The sequence below is a fragment of the Microcaecilia unicolor genome, chromosome 8 (assembly GCF_901765095.1).
Source record: "Microcaecilia unicolor chromosome 8, aMicUni1.1, whole genome shotgun sequence".
NCBI lineage: Eukaryota > Metazoa > Chordata > Amphibia > Gymnophiona > Siphonopidae > Microcaecilia > Microcaecilia unicolor.
This window is the reverse complement of record NC_044038.1, coordinates 68,003,047-68,016,430: the sequence shown is the minus strand read 5'-3', so window position 1 is coordinate 68,016,430 and position 13,384 is coordinate 68,003,047. Positions and strand designations below refer to the sequence as shown.

The window sequence follows — 13,384 nt, the reverse complement described above, 5'->3', positions numbered from 1 at the left end:
AATTATGTTAACAACACTTACTTTCTGCATATTACTCTGCCATATCTGTCTATATGTTACACCCTATGCAGTCTAGAAAGATATTTTAATATGTATTGTGTTGACATTTAAAGTATCATGCTATGCTATAATGTGGACTCTTATTTAAATATTTTCTTCTGATCTAATTGTGTATTGCCTATGTCTGGCTTATTCTTGCTGTATCCTGAATGTATTTGAAAAGGTAATAAATAAATCCTAATCAATCAATCTACCGTCTTCAGTCCTCCAGACAGTGGAGCTCCCGCAACTTCTGTAAGTTCTTCAAATATCCTCAGATATATCCTGTCTAGCCTCATTGCCTTGTCTACTTCTAGTTTAGCTCCTCAAAAATGCAGACTTCTGAAAATCATAGAAGGTCTACCTCATTTCTGTGGTCCTTGAGCACCATACAGAAATATTTGTTAATCGATTCTTGTTTTTTCCTTTATTCTCTTCCACACCAATCCTTTTCTCCTATTGGCAGCTGAGACACTGATCACCTTAGGTGGATGGGGGCAGTATTTATCATATAATCATATTTATATACCACATTCACATTAGTGTACAAACACAGAAAAACTGTAAAATCACTGAGAAAAGAATAGATAGACAGAAGGAGGAACAAACAATGTATTGAACAAAACAGTGAACTCACTGATAAGTGGACAGATATAGAGATGATGGATCGATGCATGAATAGGAAGAGAAGTGATTAGGGGTCCCTTTTACTAAGACGCATAGGAGTCTACGTGCACTGAACGCGCACCAAATTGGAGTTACCGGCCAGTGGCCCTTGCGGTAATTTCAATTTTGGTGTGTGTCCGCTACATGCGTCTGAAAAATATTTTTTTATTTTCTGGTGCATGTAACAGACAAGTGCCAAGCGGCATTTGACGTGCGTAGGTCATTACTGCCCAGATTCTTTACCGCTAGGTCTATGGCTGATGGTAAGGTCTCAGACCCAAAATGGACGTGTGACAATTTTGATTTTGTCGCACATCCATTTTTTTGGCAAAAAAGAGGCCTTTTTTACAAGTGCTAAAAAATGGATTGGCGCACACCCAAAACCCACGCCTACACTACCGCAAGCCATTTTTCAGCACACCTTTGTAAAAGGACCCCTAGCTTTTTAAGTGGTGGATCAGAAAAAAAAAACCTCTAGTGAAGAGGGGATGATCCTTATTTCCTTGCCGAGAATAAATTGGGAAGGTCCTAACCCACTATGATCCTAGGGAGGGAGCACTGTGTATCAGGGAAGGGGCTCTTATAGCATTCCACCAGCATGAACATGATAAACTGTTTAATCTGCACCGTGTTCATGCTCTTTGTAGGTGAGATTTGATTTCCTCAATCATTTGCTGTCTTTTATCACAAACAAATTATCCACTTTCACTGTCACCCCCAACACTTCTCACATTGCAATAGGAGAAAAGAGGAAATAGAGATGGGGAAATGCATGTGCCTGAAAAATAAGAGGAAACCAATTAGGAAAGACTGATATAAATGATTATATATAGTACATGCTGTCACTGTTGAAAATCTTGGGGGGGGGGGGGTTATGACAGGCACTTACAATATTACTGAGGGTGTTCATGTGTTACTGACACTGGGTGTGACAATGACTGGCATTGCACAGTATATATGTGTTTACAGTTTTGTGTTCCTGGGGAAATCCTGCAAGCAAAGAGACTGAAAGGGAGCCCGAGAAATTCTATTCACTTGATCAGGAAAGTCAAACTTGTGTGCCTATTATGGAAATCTCCTCCTGAACAGATTCCCTTCCTGCCTTTACATCTACTGACCCCGGGATGTGCTGTCCTTGGACTGAAGAGACAAGAGATTCAGTGAGTATCATTTTCTTCAGTGAATCACAGTGAGGAAAGACTGAAGCATCTAGGGCTCTTCAGCTTGGAGAAAAGATGGCTGAGGGGAGATATGATAGAGGTCTATAAAATAATGAGTGGAGTGGAACAGGTAGATGTGAATCATTTGTTTACTGTTTCCAAAAATACTAGGACTAGGGGCATGCGATGAATCTACAAAGTAGTAAATTTAATACGAATTGGAGAAAACTTTTCTTCACTCATCATGCAGTTAAACTCTGGAATTCGTTGCCAGAGAATGTGGTAAAGGTGGTTAGCTTAGCAGGGTTTAAAAAAGGTCTGGATGCCTTCCTAAAGGAAAGGTCCATAGACCATTATTAAATTGACTTGGGGAAAATCCACTGCTTATTTCTGGGATAAGCAGCATACAATGCATAGAGCTTTTTGGGATCTTGCCAGGTATCTGTGACCTGGATTGGCCACTGTTGAAAACAGGATGCTGGGCTTGATGGACCTTTAGTCTGTCCCAGTGTGGCAATACTTATGTGCATTTATGATCTGTTACAATATTTCCAGAATGAAAGAAGTGGTTATTTTCTTGTGTTAACAGTTACTAACTGGTGGGAACCTCTCTGCCGCAGGGGATGGGCGGAAAAGGGGAATCTGAACTCGGGCAAGGCCTGGAGGAAACTTATAAATCACCAAAACAAAAGCAGAACCACAAATAAAGAGATGAAATGAAGGTATTTATTATCATATGTATAATAAATAACCTCATATAACACATTAAAATATCTAACCATTGAAATCTGTACACTGTCTAGGGGTTAAAAAAAACCTGAAAATCAAAAAGGCATTAAAAAAAATAAACAAATTAGATGTAAAACCTTAGCTTGTCCATTATAAAGATTAAAAAAGTACAAACATTTCAGAAATGTTTACAAAGATAAGCTAAGATAATTCCCCCCCCCCCCCCCCCCACCCCTGTTTACTAAAGCTTAGATCGGGTTATCTGCAGCAGGGCCCATTTTATTCCTATGGACCCTGCTGCAGATAACTCGAGCTAAGCTTTAGTAAACAACCCACAAATTTTTTTGTAAGATTTGTTAAAGTTTTGTGTTGTTGTTACTTGTACTACTGTTTTCTTATAACAGAATTTAATAAAAAATATTAAGACAAAAAAAACAGAAGAGCAATAAAAATATATCACCTTAAGTGGAAAGTGACAAATATAATGGGCCCCTTTTACTAAGCTGTGATAAGGGCTAGCATGCACTTACCACAAATTTAAAAAATGGCTTACTGCATGACACGCTAAGGCATCCTTCGGTAAGTTTGGTATCAGGGGCATTTTTGAAAGAGAAGGGTGCCCATCTTTCGACACAAATCAGGGCGTGTCGGCAGTGTACCAAAGGCGGGACAGGGTGTGGTTAAGAGATGGGCGTCCTCGGCCGATAATGGAAAAAAGAAGAGCGTCCCTGACGAGCATTTGGCTGACTTTACTTGGTCCCTTTTTTTTCACAACCAAGCCTTGAAAAGGTGCCCGAATTGACCAGATGACCATCGGAGGCAGTGGTGTGCTGGAGCAGGCTCTCACAGGCTCGTAAGAGCCGGTTGTTAAGTTTTTAAGAATTTTGGGAGCCAGTTGTTAAAGTAGGGCCCTCCATGGCTACTTTAACAACTGGCTCCCAAAATGTGGGCCTGGGCCCCCTGCTGAATTCTCTTTTACTTTGCTGGTGGGGATGCTGAGCCCTGCCAGCCAAGTATATAGGCTGCTGCTGCTCCCCGCTCCTTGTTTCCAGCTCTGAGCAGCAGGCTGGGACTTCTCGAGCAGGTGAGAGAAGTTCCAGCATGCTGCTCAGAGCAAGATGTTGGGAGTGGTGGCAGTCCATTTATTTGCTGCCAGCAAAGGTATGCCTAGCGTGCCCACATGAAGGGAGGGAGGAGAGAGAGGCAAGTGTTGCTCCTCCCTCCGGCCACCCCTGGCCCTTCCAACTGCAGAGCTGGCTACGTCCGGGAGAAAGAGCTGTTGTTAAAAATTTACCAGCACACCCCTGATTGGAAGGAATCAGGGATGACCTCCCCTTACTCCCCCAGTGGTCACCAACCCACTCCCACCCAAAAAAAAAATATTTTAAAACATTTTTCCAGCCTCTATGCCAGCCTCAAATGTCATACCCAGCTCCATCACAGCACTATGCAAGTCCCTGGAGCAGTTTTTAGTGGGTGCAGTGCACTTCAGGCAGGCGGACCCAGGCCCATCCCCCCCACCTGTTACACTTGTGGTGGTAAATGGGAGCCCTCCAAAACCCACCCGAAACCCACTGTACCCACATGTAGGTGCCCCCCTTCATCCCTAAGGGCTATGGTAGTGGTGTACAGTTGTGGGGAATGGGTTTTGGGGGGGGGGGGGGTGGGGGGCTCACCACCCAAGGTAAGGGAGCTATGCACCTGGGATCAATTTGTGAAGTCCACTGCAGTGCCCCCTAGGGTGCCGGGTTGGTGTCCTGGCATGTGAGTGAGACCAGTGAACTATGAATGCTGGCTCCTCCCACTACCAAATGCCTTGGATTTGGTCGTTTTTGAGATGGGCGTCTTCGCTTTCCATTATCAGCGAAAACTGAGGTCGCCCATCTCTAAGGTCGACCGTCTTAACATTTAGGTCGACCATCTCTAAGGTCGACCTAAATGTTAAGATTTGGGCGTCCTGACCGTATTATCGAAATGAAAGATGGACGCCCATCTTGTTTCGATAATACGGGCTGCCCCGCCCCTTCATGGAGATGTCTTCAGAGATGGGTGCCCTTAGAGATGGTCGTCCCCGTTCGATTATGCCCCTCTATGTGCACACACAAACCATGGGCGAAAAAGAATTTTCTATTTTTCTCAGAGGGGGTGTGTCTGAGGCAGAGAGTAGGCATAATAGTGTGAAACAGTGCAGTCATAGTGACACTCACTAACTGATTAGGATGGGATTAGCCTATGAGCCCTTGCTGCCTATTAAATGGGTGGCAGTAAGGGCTCATGTGCTAATTTTAATTAAAAGCCACATGCTAATGGCAATATTAGTGCATGCACACAAAAAATATATTTTTATCACTGATATAACAAATCAAAACACTTTCCTATAGAAAAGTTTCTTCGGACCATCAAAGGTGGTACTCCACTGTCAAATATTGGTACAGTAGCAATATCCACCCTTCTTGTCATCGGTCCATTATATAGAAAACCTTTCAAGTGTTTTTTTTTCCATTTGTGACAACACTCTCAAATGCTTATAATCAGAATAAATCTGTACTTATCTTTAAAAGTTTCAGGGGACTTTTAAATTCAAACTCAAATCATATGGGGCTGCATACTGACACGTGTTTTGTGTCAGCTTTTTCAAGGTATGCTCCTTTACGTCTCCAAAACGAGTACTGAGTTCTTCACCCCTTATACCAAAAATCATGGCCATTAATTTGGAAAATAGAACTCGGCCATTTTCCAGCTGCAGTAGAAATGGTCTTAGTCAGAGGCATAGCCAGGTTTTGATCTCAGGGGCAGCAGACATTTATAAAATAAGCGCCTGTGTTGTTGCTCAGGGGCTGTAGTGGGCACTGATTAATACAGGCTGTCTCTGTTGCGTCCTGCCTACAAGGAAACAGTAAGTTACATGAGGAGGCAGGACGCAAAAGAGGTCTCTGGACTGGCCAGAGTAGGCAACTTGTCTTCTTAACTACAAAGTAAAAATATTCAAATCATGACCATCACCTCAGGAATAGCACACACAGTCCTTCCACTGCTAGACACCTTGTTCAACCCATTAGTGTCCAATGTTCTCATGTTCCCATATCTGTTCCCACATATGGAAACATTGAGCACTAATGGGTTAAATCAAATGGGCTTTTGTTTGTGAGCTGACTCTATAGGATGTGAAGAACACTAGTCTTGAGCATTTTTATTTTGGGTGACTATGGCCACCAAAGGTGGCTCTTGCTTCACAGCCTACTTTCAAATAGGGCTAGACACTTTGTGAAATAACACAAACCAGGCAAGTTAAAGCAGGCAAACCTGTGAGCTGCTGCAAGCTGCATCCACGTTGTCACTCTTTATTGAGACAAATGGGAGATGCTGTGAATGGGGAGGGAGATGCTGGATAGAATGGGGAAGGGGATGGATAGAAACAGGATGGGCAGGGGAGAGAGGAGAATTGCTGGACAACAGGGATTGCTAGAGGGGACAGGGGAGAGAGGAAATTTGCTGAAGATGGATGGAGGAGAAGGCAGGGGAATGGAGAGTTGCTGGACATGGAGTGGAGGGTAGGGGAAGGAGGAGAATTGCTGGGCATGCATGGATGGAGAAGAAAGGGGAGAGGAAATTTGCTGGAGATGGATGGAGGAGAAGGCAGGGGAATGGAGAGTTGCTGGATATGGCGGAGGGCAGGGGAAGGAGGAGAATTGCTGGGCATGGATGGAGGAGAAAGGGGAGAGAGGAAATTTGCTGGAGTTGGATGGAGGAGAAGGCAGGGGAATGGAGAGTTGCTGGACATGGCGGAGGGCAGGGGAAGGAGGAGAATTGCTGGGCATGCATGGATGGAGGGGAAAGGGGAGAGAGGAAATTTGCTGGAGTTGGATGGAGGAGAAGGCAGGGGAATGGAGAGTTGCTGGACATGGAGCGGAGGACAGGGGAAGGAGGAGAATTGCTGGGCATGCATGGATGGAGGGGAAAGGGGAGAGAGGAAATTTGCTGGAGTTGGATGGAGGAGAAGGCAGGGGAATGGAGAGTTGCTGGACATGGAGCGGAGGGCAGGGGAAGGAGGAGAATTGTTGGGCATGCATGGATGGAGGGGAAAGGGGAGAGAGGAAATTTGCTGGATATGGGTGGATGGAGGAGAGGGCAGGAGAGAGGAAATTTGCTGGATATGGATGGATGAAGGCAGTGGCGTACCTATGGTAGTTGACATCAGGGGCCGGTCATTTTTTAACACCCCCCCCAAATCCAGTACTAGGCAGACCGAGAATACAAAACACTCAGGACCTATAGAGCAATTCTACCATACCATAAGCAGTAATTTCTACGAGTCACACAAGGAAAAGGAAAGCATCTTAAACACTACAGTGAGCACTAGAACATCAATTCACCTATTGTAAAATGAAAACAGACAGATTAGTACAGATCGTCGATCCTGCACAGTCAATGCCAACTGAAAGCCATGTCTTTTTCACAAACACAGATACACCCTAATCCACTATAGAAAAAGTAATAATAAACTTTCTATTTAGACAAAAATTAAACTGAACCCCCGATGCCAGACTCTGCATACAATGTAACACCACAGAAACAGAAAATGTCCCCTAGTACTGTGCAAAATATAAAGAAAGCAGATGTAAATTTGAAAAAACTAACACATACCAATCACCACTTTACAAATTAACAAATAGAAATAAAACAAATACAGAAAATAAAATAATACCATTTTACTGGACTAATACATTTAGCTTCCAGAGGCCAAAATCTCCTTCCTCAGGTCAGTACAATATAGTGCTGTTACAGTATCTTATCCTGACCTGAGGAAGGGGGTTTTGTTCTCTGAAAGTTAAGTCAAAATGTATTAAAATTAGTCCAATAAAAAGATTACCTTAGTTACATGTTCTATTTATAAACAACACAGCTACAATACTATATCCTAAAGCAAAATAATAAAAATATATATTTACAGCTTGTTGTCTCTGGTTTCTGCTTTTCTCATCTTCTTTTCACTGTCTTCCTTCCATCCAGGATCTGTCTTTGCTCTCTCTCTGCCATACAGTGTCTGCCCTCTCTAATGTCCCTTCCATCCACTGTCTGCCCTCTCTCTCCCTTCCATCCACCATTTGCCCCAGTCTGCCCTCTTTCTCTCTCCTCCTTCCACCCACCATCCGCCCTTTCTCTCTGCCCCTTCAATCCGTCTGCCCTCCCTCTCCCATCCATCCAGGGTCTGCCCTCCCTCACGCTCCCCACTTCCATCCAGGGTCTGTTGTCCCCTCTCTCTGCCCCCTCTTTCCACCTGCACCTAGTTCCAGTTCCAGCCCACATCTCCCACCTGCCACCCTTTTCAGCCCCACTATCCCACCAGTCCCCAGCCCTTTTCTCCCATCAGTCCTGGGCTTCAGCCCTCAGCCACTTCTCCCTGTCCCCTTTTCAGCCCCTAGTTTCAACCCCAGCCCTTTCTCTCACCAGTCCTGAGCATCAGCCCCAGCCAGTTCTCCCTGTCCCCTTTAAAGCCCCTAGTTTCAACCCCAGCCCTGTTTCAGCCCACAGTTCCAGCACTAGCCCCCTTATCCCAAATACCCTCCTTTTCAGCCCCCAGTTCCAGCCCCCTTCATCCATCACATGCTTTGCATCCCCCCTTTTCAGCCCCAGACCCATTCTCCCTCCTGCCCCCTTGTCAGACCCCAGTTCCAGCTTCAGACCCCTTCTCCCCTCTGAGCCCCTCCACCCCTCCACACTCCCCTTCTCCCCTCTCAGCTCCCCTACCCCTCCCCAGTTCCCTTCTCCCCTCTGAGAACCTCTCTCAGCTCCCCCACCCCTCCCCAGTTCCCTTCTCCCTTCTGAGAACCCCTCTGAGCTCCCTCCACCCCTCCCCAATTCCCTTCTCCCCTCTGCAAACCCCTCTGAGCTCCCCCACCCCTCCCCAAATTCTCTTCTCCCCTCTGCAAACCTCTCTGAGTTCCCCCACCCCTCCCCCGTTCCCTTCTCCCCTCTGTGAACCCCACTGAGCTTCCCCACCCCTCCCTAAATTCCCTTCTCCCCTCTGCGAACCCCTCTGAGTTCCCCCACCCCTTCCCAGTTCCCTTCTCCCCTCTGCGAACCCCTCTGAGCTCCCCCACCCCTCCCCAGTTCCCTTCTCCCCTCTGCGAACCCCTCTCAGCTCCCCCCACCCCTCCCCAGTTCCCTTCTCCCCTCTGCGAACCCCTCTCAGCTCCCCCACCCCTCCCCAATTCCCTTCTCCCCTCTGTGAACCCCTCAGCTCCCCCCACCCCTCCCCAATTCCCTTCTCCCCTCTGCGAACCCCTCTGAGCTCCCCCACCCCTCCCCAAATTCCCTTCTCCCCTCTGCGAACCCCTCTGAGCTCCTCCACCCGTCCCCACCCCTCCCCAAATTCCCTTCTCCCCTCTGCGAACCCCTCTGAGCTCCCCCACACCCCTCCCCAGTTCCCTTCTGAGAACCCCTCTCAGCTCCCCACCCCTCCCCAATTCCCTTCTCCCCTCTGCGAACCCCTCTGAGCTCCTCCACCCCTCCCCCACCCCTCCCCAAATTCCCTTCTCCCCTCTGCGAACCCCTCTGAGCTCCCCCACCCCTCCCCAGTTCCCTTCTCCCTTCTGAGAACCCCTCTGAGCTCCCCCACCCCTCCCCAATTCCCTTCTCCCCTCTGAGCTCCCCCACCTCGTTCTCCCATCTGAGCCCCCCCCTCCGTGGAGATCGACAGAGCCCTCTTCTCCTGCCACCACTCTGCGTTTTTTTTTTTTTTAATCCATTCAGCGAGGGACGCAGGCAGCGCCTCGTGTCTGCCCTGCTGTGTGCTTTGAAAAAAGAAAATCGCTTCGCTGGCGTCGGGCCGGCCTTCTTTCGCTATGTCCCGCCCACTTTTGAGGTAACTTCCTATTTCCTCGAGGGCGGGACATAGCGAAAGAAGGCCGGCCCGACGCCAGCGAAGCGATTTTCTTTTTTCAAAGCACACAGCAGGGCAGACACGAGGCGCTGCCTGCGTCCCTCGCTGAATGGATTTTTTTTTTAAAAACACAAGTGGTGGCAGGAGACGGCGGAGCACCCCCCCACCCGCCGACACCCGGGGCGGACCGCCCCCACCGCCCCCCCCCCCCCTTGGTACGCCACTGGATGAAGGAGAGGGCAGGAGAGAATGGAGAGTTGCTGGACATGGATGGATGGAGGGGAGGGCAGGGGAAAGGAAAGAGGAGACTTGCTGAACATGGATGGATGAATGGAGGGGGCAGGGAACAGAGGACATTTGCTGGATATGGGTGGATGGAGGAGAGGGCAGGGGAGAATGGAGAGTTGCTGGATGGAGGGAGGGGAGAGAAGTCAGGGAGGAGATGCGCATGGATGGAGGGGAGGGAAGAGAGGAGAAATGCTGGACATGGATGGAGTGGAGGGCAGGGAAGAGAGGAAAAATGTTGGACAAGGATGGAGGGAAGGAAAGACAAAGGAAGGAGATGCTCATGGATGGAGAGGAGGGAAGACAGAGGAAGTAGATGCACATGGATGGAGGGGAGTGAGAAGAAATGCTGAACATGGATGGAGGGCAAACTGCTGAGTTGAGGAAGGATAGGGACAGGGCTACAGATGGTAGACAGGACACATAAGGACACAAGAGGATGGTGGACATGGTGAGAGAAAAAATATCAGATGGAAAGAAGACACTGCATGAAACAGAAGACACTGGGACCAAAGCGAATAGATCAGACAACAAAGGTAGAAAAAAGTATTTTATTCAGAATTTATTAATTGGAATATGTCAGCTTTTGGAAATGTACATCTGTGATATTTTGCATGTAAGTTTCAATTTTTCTGGTATTGCTGCATGCTGAGTCTGACTTCTTGAGTTAACTTTCCAGTTCAGTATTTTGCCTTCATATTTTTTGATTTCTAGTTCCTTGTGTCATGTCCGTTGTGTCATGTGTTCTTCATGTGTGATCAAGGTGCAGTATTCTGATAGCGTGTAGTATTTGCAGCCCTTTTTGTTTTGCTTTTTTTTTCACGAGGTAGTGTATTGGTGTTTTAGAGCCTAGTGTAATTACAGTTCTGCCTTTTCAAGCATAAGGTTGTAGCTCGTCCTGTCCTTGGAATTAGTGCTGTTATGGTTTAGTAAGGATATGAGTGTGTTTTTGCACAAGTTTGTGTATAGCATTTTGCAGTGGAGCGATTGTGGGATAATGTAATTATATTTAAAAATATCAATTTTTCCATTAAGTATGTATGTGGTTATACTTATGCAGGGCAGCTTTTGGGCAGACTACTTAGAAATCCATCATCAAGTGAATTCTAAGGCATTATTTTGTAGGATCCCAAGAGACACTGCTCATACTTATATAGACAGTGCATGCCCACCCATATTAGCTCTGGGCCCACCCAAAATCTCAGGTCTGGCTACGCCACTGTGTTACAGATGGATCAACAATAAAAACTGACAAGGTGGATGCAGCAGCTCATAAGTTTGCTTGCTTTGTTTCAAGTGAATGGCAATAACAGCTGAGCGTGGGAGTGGAAACAGATTAACCAAACTGGCTTCCTTGCTTACAATGGACTAGATAGACTCAGTTCCACTCCTGTCTATTAAACCTTCTTGGGCAGCTCTTTCTTCCTTCTCCACCCCCCCCCCCCCCCCCCCAAGTTTTACATGTTTCGCCCGCTCTCTACTGTCCGCGTGATCATTTTCACTGCCCTCCCGTGCGAGTCTTGAGTCTACAGCTTTCTCTGCCTCCTCCCCCCTCCTGCATGAGTCTTGCACCTACTCCTGTATCTTCCGACCGCTCTCTCCCATCCGTGTGGTTGTTTTTAAAGCCCTGAAGACTTCTCCCTCCAACACCGGCGATTTACAGTCAGCCTTCTGCCAGGATCGGGGCCTCTCCTCAGGTGCGTCTCGCCTACTCTAATGCAACCTCCTGTCTTCCGCAGAGGTGGGACGTGTCTGAGGGAGAGGCCCCGACGCTGGCAGAAGGCTGACTATGACAGTCGCCGGTGTCGGAGGGAGAAGTCTTGAGGGCTTTAAAAACGACCATGCGGATGGGAGAGAGCGGGCGGAAGAGACAGGAGTAGGTGCAAGACTCATGCGGGAGGGGGGAGGAGGCAGAGAAAGCTATTAGCATGTGGCGCGTAGGTGCCATTTTTTCTAAAAATAAATCTGTTTGGGCGAGAGACCGCTCCCCCTGCGCTTCAACTAGCTACGCCACTGGTCTTAGTGTGCAGGAATGACCCTCATAAGGGCATGCTAAGGCCACTTTCTACCATACTTTAGTAAAAGGACCCCAAAAGATGGTGAATTTTCATGAAAATTTAAATGTAAAAATAAAAATAAATCAGAGACCTTTTTCTTGTTAAAATAGAAGTCCTAAAATATGTCTGGTATATCAAAGTCAAACTATTTATGACTGAAAGAAGTATATTTCTAATTAATAAACTAAGATTGCTTTACAAAATTCCATTGAACTGCCACATAAGAATGGGAAAAGCAAACACAATAACCCAGTAGATGATGGCAGGTAAAGGCCTGCACAGTCCATCTGGTCTACTCAACAAGGCAGCTAGAGCCACACTCGCCAGGTTATAGTCATTTATGCTTAAATGCTGGTTGGCAATTTGCCATCTTGCCAACCACATGGGATTGTGGCTGGGATCGTGGCTGCTGGACACTGTCCTCTTTTGGGTTCCAAGGCCCTGTCCTCTCCTGGTTCTCCTCTTATCTCTCCCACCGCACCTTCAGGGTACACTCCCATGGATCTTCCTCCACTCCCATCCCACTATCTGTTGGAGTTCCCCAGGGATCTGTCCTTGGACCCCTTCTTTTCTCAATCTACACCTCTTCCCTGGGCTCGCTGATCTCGTCTCATGGTTTTCAGTATCATCTTTATGCTGATGACACCCAGCTATACCTCTCCACACCTGACATCACCGCGGAGACCCAGGCCAAGGTATCGGCCTGTTTATCCGACATTGCAGCATGGATGTCCAACCGTCACCTTAAACTGAACATGTCCAAGACCGAGCTCCTCGTCTTTCCTCCTAAACCCACTTCTCCTCTTCCTCCACTCTCTCAGTTGATAACACCCTCATCCTCCCCGTCCCATCTGCCCGCAACCTCGGAGTCATCTTCGACTCCTCCCTCTCCTTCTCTGCGCATATCCAACAGACTGCCAAGACCTGTCGCTTCTTCCTCTTCAACATCAGCAAAATTCGCCCTTTCCTCTCTAAGCACACCACCAGAACTCTCGTCCACGCTCTCATTACCTCTCGCCTTGATTACTGCAACTTACTCCTCACCGGCCTCCCACTCAGCCATCTATCCCCCCTTCAATCTGTTCAGAACGCTGCGGCATGTCTTATATTCCGCCAGAACCGATATACTCATATTACCCCTCTCCTCAAATCACTTCATTGGGTTCCGATCAGATATCGCATACAATTCAAGCTCCTCCTCCTTACCTACAAATGCACTCAGTCTGCGGCTCCTCACTACCTCTCCACATCTCCCCCTATGTTCCTGCCCGTAACCTCCGCTCACAGGACAAAGCCCTTCTCTCAGTACCCTTCTCCACCACTGCCAACTCCAGGCTCCGCTCATTCTGCCTTGCCTCACCCTATGCCTGGAACAATCTTCCTTTACCCATACGCCATGCCCCCTCCCTACCCATCTTCAAATCTCTGCTTAAAACTCACCTCTTCAATGCTGCCTTCGGCGCCTAACCGCTTGAGAAATATAGAATGCCCCAATCTATCCACCCTATCAGATTAACTGTTCACTCGTCCTCTAGATTGTACACTTGTCTTTAGATTGTTCTCTT

At 47.4% G+C, this 13,384-nt stretch overlaps 1 protein-coding gene across 1 annotated transcript in view; it reads left to right on the top strand.

Moving 5' to 3' along the window:
• The first annotated feature begins 1,607 nt into the window (after nt 1-1,607).
• The window catches only part of LOC115475474 (carcinoembryonic antigen-related cell adhesion molecule 1-like), a 199,562-nt gene continuing 187,785 nt past the window's right edge, over nt 1,608-13,384 (top strand). The window contains exon 1 of the mRNA XM_030211216.1: nt 1,608-1,865. Within this exon, the coding sequence (XP_030067076.1) occupies nt 1,830-1,865 (36 nt within the window). The 5' untranslated portion in view covers nt 1,608-1,829. The remainder of the gene's footprint in view (nt 1,866-13,384) is intronic.